At 43.3% G+C, this 16,108-nt stretch overlaps 1 protein-coding gene across 1 annotated transcript in view; it reads left to right on the top strand.

Moving 5' to 3' along the window:
* The window catches only part of BCR (BCR activator of RhoGEF and GTPase), a 96,810-nt gene that overhangs the window by 34,497 nt on the left and 46,205 nt on the right, over positions 1 to 16,108 (top strand). Inside the window, exon 2 of the mRNA XM_010177703.1 lies at positions 15,060 to 15,244. Within this exon, the coding sequence (XP_010176005.1) occupies positions 15,060 to 15,244 (185 nt within the window). The remainder of the gene's footprint in view (positions 1 to 15,059; positions 15,245 to 16,108) is intronic.

Genomic DNA, 16,108 nt, shown 5'->3' with positions numbered 1-16,108 from the left:
TTGTGGTACTCTATTAATAAATAGTCCCCTGTGTGAGCGCTTCAGGTCCCGAGACTCTCACTGCCTTTGCTCCCGTGACCCTTTGTGCCTCTTTGAGGCAGAACAGCTGGTGTGCATGACTTCAAGTTAACTTCAGATTCATTTTGGGATTAAATCTCCAGGCTTTGGAAGAGGGACCTGGCAGCTGTAAGGTCCTGTAGTGAATAGTAGAGAATAGGGGTGGTGACTAAGGCTGAGCAACCAAGTCCTTTGGTTAACATCCAGTTTATGTGATGTCCAGGCCATCATACTACCACCCTTTGACAAGGGTCAGCTGGGCTTTTATTTTTCCCTTCTTACTCCCCTCCCATTTGTCAGCATCAGAGGCTAACCACAGGCAGAGGAGAAACTGCACCTCATCTTGCAGTAGAGTTGGACAGAGCGTGGATCCTCATGCTCCCATTGAAGAGGGAAGAGACCCCATCTGCTTGACGTAAAACTGAGGATGGAATACTTTGAGAGGTAGCTGGTGGGTAGAAGGGTGCACTGGCTTCACCTAGGAAGTTCTCACCTTGTTCACTGAATTCAGCCTTCGGTTTTGTGAAAGCTGTGTCGAGATTCATTAATACACGTGGATCATCAGTGCAGGTGCTTATGAAATTTCACTTCTTTTCTTGGCTGTCACATTCAGGAGTAATATGCAAAAGGAATGACTTATGTTTGTTTTGTTTCTCTTCTCCTCTCTTTCCCATCTGTTAACAAAAAACCCATAAACAAAAATCATCCCATCATTTTTCATCTCTACCAGGCTGCTGTTAAAAGACAGCTTGCCCTTTATAAAATGCTCAGTTGGTACTGAGCTCCAGCCCATTTTTATTTTAGGACAGAAGAGGCATGTTTCACTTCCTGTAGCTCCTTCTGTGTCTAGCCACTTGTGGTCCACAAGCCCCGTGTTGCTGATATGAAACTAACAGCTTAAACGGTTGTGATTAAGAGGAAGAAAGTGCCCGAGGATATTCGTCATCTCTTTTGTGTGGACCGAGTTTCTTCCATTACTACTTGATGTCATTCTCTGTGGCATCTTTAACACCTGCTGGTTTTATAATCTACACTTTTTTTGGTTTAAAGCTTCTTGGCCAAGGATCTAGGCTAAAATTTGCTCAAGTAGCTTGGATCTAAGTCTTATTTTCATTGATTACTTGGGTTTATGAGATACCAGTACTTCCCTTTTAATTTGCCTTCCCAAGAGAATGTTTTTGGTTTTAGGAGGAGAAATGAGTATTTGGGACAGAAAAGGAGCTTCTTGAAGGTGGTAGTTGTTGTTTTGTGGTAGTAATGTTCTGAACAGGATTTCCATTGCCACATACAGCTTTTGTAATAAAATACAGTGCTGGGTGGGTGCATTTTATGAACCAGATAAAAATCTGTACTGTGGCATTCACCACTGAGGAAGTAAAACAAATCCCAGGTTAAGGTGTTGTGTGTGGGGGGGGCTTTTTTGGTGTTTTTTTGGGTGGGGGGGTTGTTTGTTTGGGGTTTTTTGGTTTTCTGTTTGGTTGATTGTTTGGGGTTTTGTTGGAATTTTTTTGTGTCTGTCTTCCATTCTGGCCAAACCCTACTCTTGAGACAGGGACCTGCTTCCCACTTCATGTGAGTGGATACCCTGCTTGGCACATTGGCTAGCTAGTCCCACGTAGTGACTTACAAGTAGTGTTTCTGTCTATTGTAATATTGACAGGGATCTTGTGTTGTCCCACTAATTCTTCATTTAACTCAAACTTATCAAAGTGTGTGAGTCTGTCGGACAGTGTAGTTGCTCCTTAAAATGCTGCTGAAAATTGATGTGAAGCATTAATCCAGGAAACGTAGTGGTGTGCAGAGGTTTTGTAAAAAACAGTTACTGTGCTGTTGAACAGTATCTGCTCTGTGCAGCTTGCAGTCTGAAACGTCACAACTTCTATTTCAGGGCTGTGTCAAATTGCTTGAAGCTTTTTAGGGCTGGACCAAGCATCAACAAAACACGTCTTCCAAGTTTCTGTAAAAGTCCTAGTAAAGCAGTATCTAAATATAGTGCTGATGTACAAGTGTTCCTTTATTTTCCCCTGTTATGTTTTACTTGCTTCTGGTTGTACGTTTATTCCATTTAAAGAGGGTCAAGTTTTTCTCTGAAGTTTTCACTCAAAATATTTGCCTACAAACACGATGTGAAAGTTTAAGATAAATAAATACGTTTCCTATGAAAGGAGTGAAGAGATGAGGCAGTTCAGCTTCAGAGCAGCTAGCCTGCCCCAGCTGTGCTGCTTGGAGGAGTGCAGCCATCCTTCTGGGTGTGTGCTCTGTTACTGGCACAAAAAGGAGCTGTACATACAATTTAGTTCAGAGTAAGTATCTGCGCCTGGCTAATCTTTTTCCTTTACAAAATGGTCTGGTCAAGTCAGAAACCGTGGCCTGAATCCTCTCCCTCTGATGGGGGGAGCATAACTGTGAGGATTTCTTCTGTTGTTAAGCGATTGATCCCCTTCCAGTAAGCAGTTTATCCCACCTAAGATTTTTTTGTCTGTTTCTAGACACGCCTCTGGACTGTATAAGGAGTTTAGGTTGACACCATTCCTAAATCAGTTGTTTGGGTGTAGGTGGGGTGAAACCAGCTTCCAGTGCAATACAAATTGATGTGAATTTGTATTTCCCCACCTCTGTTAACTTTAACTGAATGAGGCCAAAGAATCTTTTAGGCCTCTATTCTTTCTTAGGTGTCTGGTCAAGATGCTGAGACCATATATGTACTTGTAATGCATTTGGGCATGGAATTCTGTTACCTTGCCCAACATAAAAAGCTTTTGGAAGCTCTGTGTGTTGAAGATTTTGGATTTTGCCTAAAAAATTTGAGGTTTTTCCTCTTTGAAGCTGTAAGTGGCCCTTCTTAGAGCTTCTCTGAGTGGTTCTTGGATTTGTAGATTATTTTTCCTGTCAAAATACAGATTTCAATGTCAGTTCATGCAGAGCATCTAATAGCCAGGGTTTGTATGGCCTTACTCAGGTGCCAGTCATGGGCATTCAGGCCTGTTTGTAGCTTTGGCTGAGCACAGGATGTTTTTAGGCTCCTTGTTTGAGTGCTGCAGTGAGCAAAGGGATGAGCTGCTCAGTGGTCTCTGACACAGTGGGATCTGGTTCCGATCACCGCCGGCCTGCCGGGAACTGCCCAGGGCTGTTCAGGAGCAGCTGATGGGATGGTTCTGTTGGTGGTTGATAGCTCCTGCAAGACAGCCCCTGTTCCAGCTACTCCCACTCTTACTTTCCTTTTTAATGTTTTGTTCTCTAGCAAAATGCTGCTTGTCAAGGGGGAAGGGAGGAGATCCCAGCCTATTATCTGCTAAGTAGGTCGGAATTCTGGTAAAGAATAGATTTATTTTTTTCAGACCTGAAATCAGAAGCAGGCCTGAAGTACCAGTGTCAGACCACTGTGATTATCACTCCTTCTGGAATTTCAGTGCTTCATCTTGGGGAATGGTTGTCTGGCTCTTTAGGGATGGGGATGCCACTGGAAATAAATGGAGAAAGTGACTCTAAAACCACATGGAGAAAGTGTTTCTTTTGCTGCTAAATTGTTTTTAAAGTTTTCTTGCTTTGAACTAGCTCCTCTGGTCTGCTTCTGGCTTGTGTTATGCTCTGGATGAGCTGCTCAGACTCTCTCTTTACCTATTTTTATTAAGTGATGGAATTTGGAAGTGAAAGTGTTATCAGCAGCGAGCACCATCATTGGCTGTGAGTGTCCGTGTGGTACTGATTAATCCTTTAAAATCTTACCCTGCTTGCAGACTGCTCTGTAGGAGACCGATGTGGACTCCTTGGCTCAGCCAAATCCTGATCCCAGATAGTTGGGACAACTGATCAGTCTCCTACTCTGTGTGTGTGTGTGTGTACATACATTTGGTGTATATATTTTGTGTTTCTTGCCACTTTACGTCCCGAGTGTTTCCCTAAAAAGCTTCCTTCTCCACTAGGGACAAAGAAGGTCTCATTCAGGAAAGTAAGGTGTGGGGACACACCCCCTCAAAAATCTGTATGTTTTGTGACTTGTCTGGGAACGAGTCCTCACTGCTGACAATCCTTAGCTGCATCATCTGCAGTACAGCAGTAGTGCAAAGGCTTCTCTAGGGCCCGCAGCAGGGAGCTGTTTTCATAGGTAAGTCCTCTCCTGCTTTGCCCTCCTTTCTTGCACCAGCTGATCTGAACTGCAGCTTCTGAGTGCCCTTGAAGAATTGTGTGTGTGTGTGGCAGTCACAGCTGTCTGCACAGGCAGCCAGGATCCTGCCTGGGTCTGTGTGCCTCTGCATATCCACAGCTCTCCTTCCTTGAAGTATCAGGGACCCACAAGAGCTCAGTTGTTGGCCTTGGTGCAAAGTTACTGTGTGAAACTACTTCGTGTGCCCTTTGCTGGGCATGAGTACCTGTAATAGCTTTGAGAGCTACTGTCTGAGCAGGACCTCTGCTTTGCATGTACAAGGTACAGAAGAAAGCTGTTGGGCAGCACCATCACCTACACGCATTGTTGCATCTTAGTTGGGACTGATGTGGTCCTGTTTTCCTTTGGATTAAATTCATTGGTATTTTAGTGCTTCCCCTTGGCATGGCTTCAAAATCACTTGTTGGCTCGTTCATGCTGTGGGATGGCAGGGCTTAATGAAATGGTGGTGGAACACGTCTGTGTTACCAAAATAAGCTCCCTCTTATCCCTTATTTTAATAAGATCTGCACAGCAATGAATCAGTCAGTGATGCTGAAGTGTAAAACAGCATTGTTGGTGTCTGATGGAGTACAGCTCAGACTGAGAGGTCTTTCGTCTGCTCTTCTCAGCTTCTCTGAGACTCTGACTGGCACCACTGGGCTGCTTGTTCTGGATTCATGTTTTTATGAATTTAGTCTTCACAATCATAATAATTAGAGGAAGACTTCCACTTCTAAAAGCAGATTCTTCAAAAGAAGCACATAGTTTTGGAAGAAAGGTGACAACATGGTGTGTCAGGTGAGAACTCACTAGTGCAGAACAAACCTTGACACGTGACCCCAGCTACCTTCATCTTATCTAGTACTTTCAAGGGAAAAGAGATAGGGGGTAGATGATGTTTATTAATGCTGGTAGGGAGCTGTGTTCTGCCTTCAGCATCTTTAATTAAAAAAAAAAGTTTCTATAAATACCTTGCCATGGTTATGAATGACACAAAACTGTTGTAATTTCTTTTCCAGCCAGATGACAGGAAGATACTGAGCCTGGGCAGCAGCTGTGTTCAGAAAAGGTTGTTAGTGGTGTAGGCAGAGCCATCTGCCTAGCAAGGCATTTAGCTTGGGTTGCTTGTTCTGGGCCAAGATGGTAAATCAATAGCTTATTTTTTTACAGCGTAACAAGATGTCAATGGCTAGATTTACAGCGTGAGCAGGAAGATGGTGGCTAGCTTTATTGGCTTCTTAGTGTCCTAGCTGCACTGGTGAGAAAACAAAACAATATGGGGGGAAAAAAGCACCAAAGCAACTCATCCTGAAAGAAGCTGAAGATCTATTACTCTTACCAGGCACATTTACTGTTTGTTTTAATAGACTTTAATACCCCCTGTTGCCTAAGGCTGGTCCTCCCTTCCCTTCTCACAAATCTGTCAGTTGAGTTAAACTCTTATTTTAACAGGCACTTTCCTCTCTGCCTGGCAGGATTTTTGGTCTTCTCTAGTTAAATACAGGAAATGGAATATATACATTGTGGGGTTTTTTGTTAACAGATCATGCTGTGGCAATTGGTCCATTTTGTTTTTCGTCTTTTCTCTGGAGATTCCTGTTGCCAAATGTTGTTTGAAGTGGCTGAAGTGAACTCTGAGACAACTGTGAATAACAAAATAGTAAATAGTATGGTGATTGTTCATTTCGGCCGTTCACCTGACATGACAGAGCCACACTACATACAAGAGAAGCAGACCCTCCAAATGTAGTTAGTTCATGCAGTTTCCTCTTAGGCTTTGTTTTTAGGTTTCTTTTGAGAAATGAAACCAAGGCTGTAGTTTGAGCACAGCAGTAATGCTGACCTGAACAGTGACATTTGCTCCATCCCACCTCTGTGCTCAGTTATGCTGATGCATTGTGTGGAGATGATCAGTGAAATAGAATAAGGAACTGCTCAGGGTAATAAAATAACACTCTTGACAGTTATTTTTAGCTTAGCCAGCTCTTACTGTGGTTTGCTGTGCCCCCTGCAAGCACGTCTGTTACAGGACAGTGGGGGAGTGTCCTGGTTTTGCTAGGACATGGACAGGAACCTACAAAGAGTGTGAAGACTGCTTGAGTGCCAAAACATTAGCTCTCCTCATGCAGCCCCTGATTTTGTTGGGAAATAGTCTGACTTCTAGGTTCTTCTCCTTACAGCTGTGTGTGGTTCACTGTTTTTTCCTTGTTTGGGGGTTTTGGGGGTGGGTTTTTTTGTTTGTTTTTACTTTATTTTCCAGGGAAACCTTTTCTCCATTTCAGTCAGCTTGCGCTTCTGATCTAGTCAGTGGTAAAACTCCGGGTGCCTTTGGTGCAAATCCACATGTGCTTATGAATGTATCTGCCTGTCCATGTATTTTTATATATAATTCTGAACAAAGAGGCGTAAAGTTTTACTTTCTGCCTGTTAAGACTTGCAGTGAATGAGAACAGTTAAACTTGGTGCACAATCCTGAGTAAGGAATGGAAAAGAAAACTGGAAAGGCATTCCAGTTTGCTCTGGGATTTACTTTGCCAGGAACATCCAGTGGCCTAACTGCCAACATGAACTGAACATGGAAACCTTTCCAGCCTGCCTGGGAAAACACAGAACAGGAGAGGAATCTGGAGACATAGACCCTGGGTGGAAACACATTCACTTTCTGCTCTCTCCAAGGCAGGAGTCTGAGAGGTATTCATCCATCTTCTGGGTGTTACATTGTGCCATGTGACTTAGTGGTAAACATTGAGGAGAAACAGGAAACAAAAGAAAAAAGGCAACAGGAGTTTCACTGTTTTGGGCCCTGGCCTACCCTGTGAGTTAAGTATTCTCACGTTCTTCCTTGAATGGATGGTACCTATGTGATTCAGGCCTGATCAGAATTTCTCTGTTCTTTACCTGTTGGCAGCATATTTGCAGCCAGTCATGCTGGGACCATACCTCATCCATATACGTGTGTGTTTACTCACTGGTGTTTAGGGCTCAAAGTGATGGTGATTAAACCTTTTAAGCGCCTTGGAGGTCATGTAGCAGCCAGTAGGACATCGGCGTTGTCAACTGGCATAGAGAAATGTTCCAGTCTTGCCTTCTGCAGTAACTATGGGTAACTTCCTTTCCTAATGTTAGTTACATACATTGTGCTTGTAGTATGTCCTAAAATTTACCAATTGCTGTGGAGACACCCTGTATTTGAAAGGCCACATCTTCTAAATGTGTAACCTCTTTTCCTCCTAATAACAACTGTTAGGATCAGTTGGACTCCTCTGTCTGGTTTGTGGTGTGCAATGGTTGTGCTTCCCTCCCAGTATTTCAGAAACTGATCCAAGTGTCAGATGTCTTGGAGAGATGGGAATTTACACCTCTGCTACTCTTCCCTTGCCGGCCTCTGTGGCATGCACTGTGTCAAAGCCCGGCTGGATGTAATGTGTGGGTGGTAGCTGGGTCTACACTCAGCATGTGGCACTCCATGGTTGCTAAACTGGAGTTGTCTGAAGCAAAGACGAGCAGTAGGGAAGTTGCGCTGGATGGCAGGAGGGAGATCTTTGGAATTTGCATGCAATTGTGCTGTCTTGCCTAATAAAAGATGGACTCTGCTGGATGATCATGTCCTTCCTGAATTTTTCTCTCATAGTAACAACTCTTTCTGTAGCCTTAGTTCTTTCTGTCCTGTGGGAGGATGTGTTAGGCTTCCCTGAGGTGGAGAGTGGTCTGGTTAGTCTGAGCTTTCACTTCATGGCTGGATCATGCAGCCTCACTCTGCATGGATATTAGAGCTGTGTGAATGTTAAATCTGTCCCCAGGAAAATGCCAATCAGAGCAAAATGCAACAGCATGTCTCAGTAACAGACTGCTACAAACAGATCAGACCTGTCCTCTAGTCTCTGTGTGAACTCTTCAAGGAATCTATGGGCAGATTAAAGAACTCTGGTGTTCTTTTTTAGATGTTTAGTGATCTGGGTTTGACACACCTAAACGATTAAAAGTGGACTGCAGTTTATTCATCTCCTAAAGACTTAAGGACGCTGTCTGCTACAAGGATAAAGCTCATCTGTGGTAGAGACAGAAGTTTCTTGGAGGCTGGTTAGACGTCTATGGCCTGAGATCCCCTTGGGGAGGGAGGGTGGAGGGAACCACCAGCTGTCTTGCTGCTCCCATATGCAAAGTATATTGCATTCTCCTTCTTCCATCTCATGAGATGCAGTTCCCAACCCCTACATGCACACGTACCCATGCACGCACATACACACACACAAACACACCCTTACCCTTAAAAGAAAATGAAACATTGGGTAAAATTTACATGTAACAGATACTTGTTGCTGCAGCCCCTTCACGTGCTGCAGAAAGATGACCTGTTATGATGGGAGAGGGGAGGATGCAAACCTGAAATGGGTATGGTATTATCAGGAAAATCTGCTGAAGTTTTGGATTCACTGAACTCCTTTTGGTTGCTGTATAAGCTGTTGTCATTCCAGTGTCCAGCTATGTTTTCAGTGTTCCCCTTTTGTCCTGTTCCCTAAAGAGTGTTCCCTTGCAAGTTGTCAACATACAGCATGCTTTCAGAGCCCGTTTCGTGTCTGCCCCCAGAAAGGAAACTGCACTGGCTGCAGGAAAGCTTGACTGCATTGTATGAAACTGCTTGTTTAACTCTGCCCTGGGCTTGTGCGTTGATGGGTGTTTCCTGTGAGTGGGCTGTGTTATGTATTTCACTGCAATTCTGCTTCTGCAATCCATGCTCCCAAAGAGCTTGTTCAGCAGTGGTAATCAAGAGCATCCTCTGTGGCCATTTTTCTTCTATGGCAAATGATGGGGTGCCTTGTAGGAGTCTATTAGTTAGCACTGATAGTTGGAGTCTCTTCATCTGCTTCATGGAGAAACGCAGTTTGAGGCCATGGGCAGGCTTGGAGCTAGCTTTTGTTACTTTTTGCCTTTCTGTTTTCATGCTCATCTAATACTAAAGAATGAATTTGCAAACTAATGGAATTTTTTTGTTGGTAAATGAATAGGTTTTGTATTTGAGTGGGAGCTTCAGGTTTCACTAAACACCTTTACATGTAGATATACTGTCTTTACACAGAGAAGAGATACAGAGCGTGAAGGGTAGAGTTTGTTTTGAATCTGTTTAGCATCCTAGTGGAGCCTTTTCTTCATCAATCTGAGAATAAAGGCATAGGGATTTGACATGGCAAATATATCTTATTTTTTTTCCTTCTGCTACTTGATCTTTGCTCTGGGACAGGCTCCTGATAGAGGTAAACAGCACAATTATTATTTGTGGATCTCGGTTTTGTGCAAAAGTGTACAAAGTACTGAGTGCACTGTTTCCTGGTTTTGGACCTGATGATTCAGAAGGTGTCAAGGAAATAAGCAAGATGCTTAGTTTTCCATAGCTCCTATTTTTTAGAAAGTGATGCTATATTCCCTAGGCAGCTGCACTCACAACCCATCCACACCGATGTACTTCTGCATGTGCTCAGCACTGGGCCCGAATCCCTGATCCTTCTCCAAGTAGCCTGGCCAGCACTAAGAAATAAAATGACATGATTCTGTATTGTTTATCACCAAGCAAACAGAAGTATGTAAAAGCTGGAGCTAAGGTCAGTAAGGCATATTGATAAGTGGAAGGTTATGGGGAGGGGGGAAAAAAAAAAAAGTGTTGCATTCTGGTAATCTGGTAATTATCCCCAAGCCAGCCAGGTGTGAATCCCAGGAGCTGAGGAAGCTTCAGCCTAGAGGAAACTCAAGCAGTGTTTTGCAGATATGATATCTTCAGCTGCAGTACAAGCTTTTAAGTGTACCCACCTCTGAACTACCATGCCTGTATCCCTCCAGTTTGGATTTCTGTGCCATGAACTAGATCAGAGAGCTGATCCAGTTTAGAAGGGAAGTGTCAAAGATATTTTTTCTTTGAGCTGGCAGTGTTTTTTGTCTGGACCATAGACATCTGTGGGGTTGCAGAACTAAGGGGATGAGAAGGGAAAGGGCCATGCAGTGGTTTGTGGCTTGGTGGGGGGAAACCTTAAACCCCTATTGCTGCCAAAACAATGCATTGTCAAACTATGGCCTCACACATTCCCTGGCATAGAAACACACAGTCAGAGAATGCAAACTGCCTTAGCTCTGTTCTGCTCTGCAGCTGCAGGAATGTTTTTGGAGTGAGTGGAGACATTACGAACTCGTGCTAGCCTTGGTACCATTTACAATGAAGCCACAGTGATGTGGGGCTTTGGCATGAGGTACAACTCCCCCTCTGTCTCCAGGGCTCTAGGTATTTACTTAGGCAGGCAGGTCTGAGCTGCTGTGGCTTCACTGCTCTTTTAGGGGGATTAGCTGGAGCGCAGTTAGCTTGGAAGCTTCTCTGCGTGCTGCTGTTAAGCCTCTCAAGCAGCTCTGGATGTTGTGATGCTGTGAAAGTATGACACATGCATTTGAACCATTGTGTGGTCCTGGATTAGATGCAGCTAATCTTTCTTTTTACTTAGAAGTTACTTTCTTTTTCCTTTCCTGCTTTCAAGTTGGATCTATGACTTGATTTCATATTCCCAAAGAATGAATGTGGCACCCAGCAGGAAGGGTGTAGGCAACAGGACAAGGGAACAGTGTTGCTGTGCTGTATCTGAGTGCCAGTGAATTTGTGACTAACTGTGTGTTTGTTAGATTCTTCCTTACACCCAGCCAGGTGAAATTTGAGGCAGTGAGGGGGAGAAGCAGTTTAGAAAAGGGGAAGAACACAAAAATGAAGAAAAGGAATATTAAGTTTGAGAAAACCAAAAGGAAAATTAAATAGGGACAGAGATGAGAAAGGAGGTGAGAGGATGGAAGCAGTAACTGAGGAAGGGGATGGTGAAACAGACTCATAAAAGCTGGGGCAAAGCAAGGCCAGGAAGGCCATTGCTGTTAGAATCAAAGGTGGAAGTAAATGCTTGAGGCTTTTAGCAGAATGTGTGAATTGATGATGAGCCTTTGTAGCCTCAGGTAGTTCATTGCACCTGAAGATTGTGCTGGTGCAGGAGAGGGGCACTGTAAGAGAATGTCAGAGGGCCAGTGTAGAAATAGCTACTCTGAGGTGCTGAGAGGGCTCGTTTCTGTAAGTCACAGCTGCTGCTCTTCTCTGTGGGATGGGATCTCTTACAGGTTACCCAAAGAGGGGAAGAAACCTCTACCTGCTGGTGAGGCGAGGTGAGAGAAGCATGACACACATGGAGTAGTGTCCTCAGTATCTGTCTCTGGTGCTCTCTCATATTTGAGCCCCTCATCCCCATATGCTTACCCTTTTTCCTGAGTTGCCCCTTGTCAGTAATTGTTGTTCCTGTGCTTCATCTTTCTCTGGCTTTGATAGCTTGGTTAACGGTGACTTACTGGCTGGCCCTAAAAGGAGAATAAGAACCCTCTTACTGCTCACCCTGCCTGAGACACTGGCTGAGAAACCAAGCGCTCTTGCCTGGGCCCAGCTGCTGGCTCCACTTGCCATCTACAAAAGCAGCACCCAGAGCAGCTGGAAGTGTCTGAGCAGGTGAGCTCCTGGCTCTAATCTCTTTGCTCGGGTCTTTTTGCTCCCAGGTAGAGCCTGAACAGCTTGTGCAGCATTGTGCTGGGTTTAGGAGATCTGAATAACCTAGTTTCCCTAGCAACAGTGGTCTCTTTAATCACAGAGATACAAGTCTACCTCTGTTATTAGCGTTAAGACTTGCATAGTGTGTCTGGCTGCACTAATACTTTGCTGCTGGTGGAAAAAATGGTAGAATAAAAGCAAGAAGGTCCTTCTGCCTTGGAGATAATGAAAATCTCCATACGTGGATTTCAGTGCTGAATGCAGCAATAATCGAAAGAGGGATTATAGCTACTTCCAAGCTTTTTAATGTGTGAAGGATCCCTGGAGGATACAAAAATAAAGTTTTAAATTCTGCGTGGAGCTTTTTATGCACAGATCTCATGGCAGTCTGTGACTGATAGATTCATTTCTTGTTGAGATGTGTTATTTTCATTTTGGGTATAGGGAGACAAAGTGATTCAAAGGTAGATTGAATCTTGTTGCAAAGCTGGGAATAAATCTCCTTTTCTGAGCTCAAGTCCTCCACCTGCCCTTTCCTTCAATTGCAGTTAAATGTTTCCCTGTGCAGGAGGAGACAGAACGTGTTATGGAAGGTAGAAGTGTGAAGCCTGTTTTTTAGCAGGAGAAAGTGAGGAAAGTGAAAATACTGTGATTCACTGCAAGCCTTTCTGCTAATATATTTTAGTCTGCATTCACTCCCCCATTAACAGAAGTGGAGCAAACTATATATTTTGAAAGTGAGCACTGGGAGTGAACTAAATATTCCTGCCTTAATTTCTGCACAGCAACATGATCCTGTTACTGCCTGTGTGCAGGAGAAACTGGTTTGGATAAGAGTAGCATGAAGAAACTTCTGAAGGAAAAAGGACTCTAGCTTGATCAAAGGCATGAAGACTGCATAAGCACCCAGTACTGATGTTCCTCCTTGGATAATGCCAGTGCTAAATTGTCAGTAGTGTCTTGCAGGCTTCAATGGAAAACAGATACCTGCTTTCTGCCACTGAAGTTGTATGGGTTTTGATTGGTTGGGTTTTTATATGGCATAAATAGTGCAGAGATGCAAGGAGACACCTGTCCTCCTTCCTGTTCTGGTTTCTGGAGTCAAAACAGTCCCTTAACCTTCCGGCCAAACAGAATACCATCCATCCTGTGTGTGAGGAGGTTAGTTTTACTTTTTCTTTTCAGTGTTTCCTTCCCTGTTTGGGTAGTGCAAGGTGAGGGCCATGCTGTCTTCTCTTCCACATTCTTTTAACAAAAGAGGTTTTGAAAATTCCAGCATGAGATTTGTTTGGCTTGCAGGTGTTGCAGACATTATCCAACTGTGGGGCATCTCAAAATCTCTTTTGTTTGTGATTGAGCATCCTTATTTCAGCAACTCCCTTTCAAGCCTCTGTTTATGAAATCAACTTAATAAGGTGTCTTCTGAGTTACTGGGGAGGTCTGGAAACCTTTAACATCTTCCAGAGAACATGTACCATGTACCATTCCCACCCCCATTCCTGTGTTCTTGCACAATCTAATGAGTCTTTTGAGGAACTCCAGAAGCTTGAGCACAAGGTAATACCATAAGCAGGTAGGTGACATAAAATTAATTGAGCTTGTTAAAGTAATATTGCCATGGTCCTTCAGCAGCTTAAAGGCCTTGTGTACTGCTGTTACTTAGCTGAGTGGTATTTGGTATGAAGCAAGGCAGAGGCTCGATTCTACAGTGAGTTTATTGTTGGATTTTCAGTATATTGTTTGTGTAAATTCACTAGACCAGCTCTCCCTCCTGAATAAGCCACATGGATCAAGTTTTATTCTGTTCCACACAAAGTTCACATCCTTTACTGGAATGAGTCATGCTTTAACTGAGTTTACTGTGAGGGAGGAAAGTGGGCTTTAAAATGTTACTCCTCCACCCTGCCTTAGTGATGTATAACAGGATTATTAGTATGCTTGGCAGCTGCTGCTTATTATTTTCACAGAACCTGGATATTTGTGAAGACAAGTAAAAATTGGTTCTACTTGTGTTCAAGTGTGAATTTAATGCATAATTTTAAACTTCTAAGACAAAAAAGCTGGGGTTTTTTGTGGCTTTGTCTTTCACAAGGCTCGCCTGCTGCTGTAAAAGTGGATCTAGCTTATCTCCCTGTGGTTATTTTTCAGTTTTAGGAGAAGAGTGGCATTTTGTGACTTGTAACTGAAAGAGGACAAGGAGCTCGACCATTTTGTGTTCAGTGGCCCATGCATGGCTACTGCTGTTACTGTTACACACAGGACACCTCTGGAATTGACCGGTGAAAGTGCTTCCCAGGCCCATGTAATTAGTTGTATGTGAGGTTGTCTCCAGCCTTCTCCCCAGGCAAAATGTAGGTGATGCAGTGCCACTGTGCAGAAAGCAAATGTTGTTCCTTTGTGCATATTTCCTTGTGTAGAGGGGTGAAAAACCTTTTAACCTGTGGTACAGGAGCTGCTCAGTCCTTAGTATAGGTTTTTGCAGCTACTAGGGATACCAGAACCAATTTTACTGCACATCATTCCTGCGGAAGTTCATCTCATGCAGTAATGGTTAATTTGACTCTTCATACCACCATCCTTTTTTGGTTGTTTTTTGGTTGTTGTGGGTTGGTTGGTTGGGTTTTTATTTTGTTTTTGTTTTTTGGTTGGCTTTTTTTTCGGGGGGGGGGTGGGGTAGGAATGAACAGGATGGTGGTTTGTTCATTTGTTTAAGGAATTAGTCGCAAAATTGAGGAGAAGGGGCAGACAATAGAAGAGGGCCTCTTAGGATTTTATTTTTGGCAGTAGGCTGGTTCATTTCACACGCAAGATCTTTTTTTCCTAGTCCTTTTGTTCCTGAGAGGTCTGGAAGGAGTTACGTTTCTCCCCTGAGCTATGTATTATCTATGATGGCTAAACTGGTGGGGACATCATCTGTTGTTCTTCTACAGAAAACAAGGGTCTGTTACCCTAACCTACTACATTCTTAAACCCAGAATGCATAACTTTTATGGAGCCTGCAAAAGGATTTATTTTGGTGCTAATGCTTTTGAAGGAAAACTTGAGGGAAGGAGCTGCCATTAAGTGAACACCGATGTTAGATATTAGAAAGGATTTTACCTTTTAGGACTTAAAATGAATGTTTGGTGACAACCTGAGTTTAATTAAATGTTTATCTCCACTTGATCTGTATTTGACTATCACTGACTCTGGGTTTACTGATAAGTAATGATAATAGCTGCGAGGCAGGCAGTGCCTTGGTTGACTGGCCTGTCTCCTGTCCAGCTTGACTCTGACCAGAGAGATTTTTCTCCTGTTTTACAGATGCTTCATTCAGTGGCACACCACCTAGCTACGCGTATGATGCAGACCGTGCTGAAGAACAGAGGCGACATCATGATATGATGCCCTATATCGATGACTCGCCATCGTCCTCACCCCATCTCAGTTCCAAGAGTCGGGGCAGCAGAGACACCCTATCTTCAGGGTCTCTGGAATCTACAAAATCAGTGAGTCCTTTCCTGCCTTTTTGGAGTCAGCAAAGCCTTGTAGGTTTTCAAGGGGTAGGCTACTTTAACAAGGAGCAAAGACAGAGACTACCAGCACTGTAGGACAGGTTACCTGACATGTTGTAGCAGTGCCTGAGGGGTTTTGTATGTTTAAAGCTAAACTGAGGCTTCTAGCTGATGCCAAACCTAAACTTCAGAGATGACTGTTGTGTGTATGGTTTTTAAGCCTTAGTTTTCCACCCTTTGTGAATTTTAGTGCAGAGAACTGGTGATTAATTAATTAATACCAGGTATTTTGGAAAGGAGACTCTGGAACAAAACATCCTACATTATGACGTTCATACATCTGTGCATGTGTGTTGTCATTGCCTTTCACAAGGAAAATAAGAGCTATTTTCAGGTAAGTTAAAGGCTTTGATAAAACATCTAGAATATAAGGTCTGTTTCCTTCAGCCTGTGAAAATGGAATAAGAGGAATTAAAACTGCCAGCTCTGGAGTATGGTGACGTTGGGTGGGAGATGGCCACTTCTTATAATTTGACTGTTCACTAAATAGTTGTCTGTATAATCAATTATGATAGATAAAAGGTTCAGAAGGGATCACCTAGCCTGACCTGTGGTTTGATGTGGACCTTGAGGCTATCTTGCTTTATTTTTGCTTTAGGTTTAGTAGCATGGTTATAGCTTGGAACTTAAGGAAAATTTCTATTTTTGTTTTTACAATAGTCTTGGTGAAGAGCCTACTGCTTGTCTTGGTAAATTTGACTCTGCTGCCTTCACAGTCAAAAATTTATTTGTTACAGCTTGAATTAATCTCTTTGACTTTCAACCTTTGTTTGTCTTTATCCTTTTACTTCCTAGATT

This window comes from Antrostomus carolinensis, unplaced genomic scaffold, assembly GCF_000700745.2.
Source record: "Antrostomus carolinensis isolate BGI_N321 unplaced genomic scaffold, ASM70074v2 scaffold4991, whole genome shotgun sequence".
In the NCBI taxonomy this organism is placed as follows: Eukaryota; Metazoa; Chordata; class Aves; order Caprimulgiformes; family Caprimulgidae; genus Antrostomus; species Antrostomus carolinensis.
The sequence above is the reverse complement of the archived record's forward strand: the minus strand, read 5'-3'. Positions and strand labels throughout refer to the sequence as shown.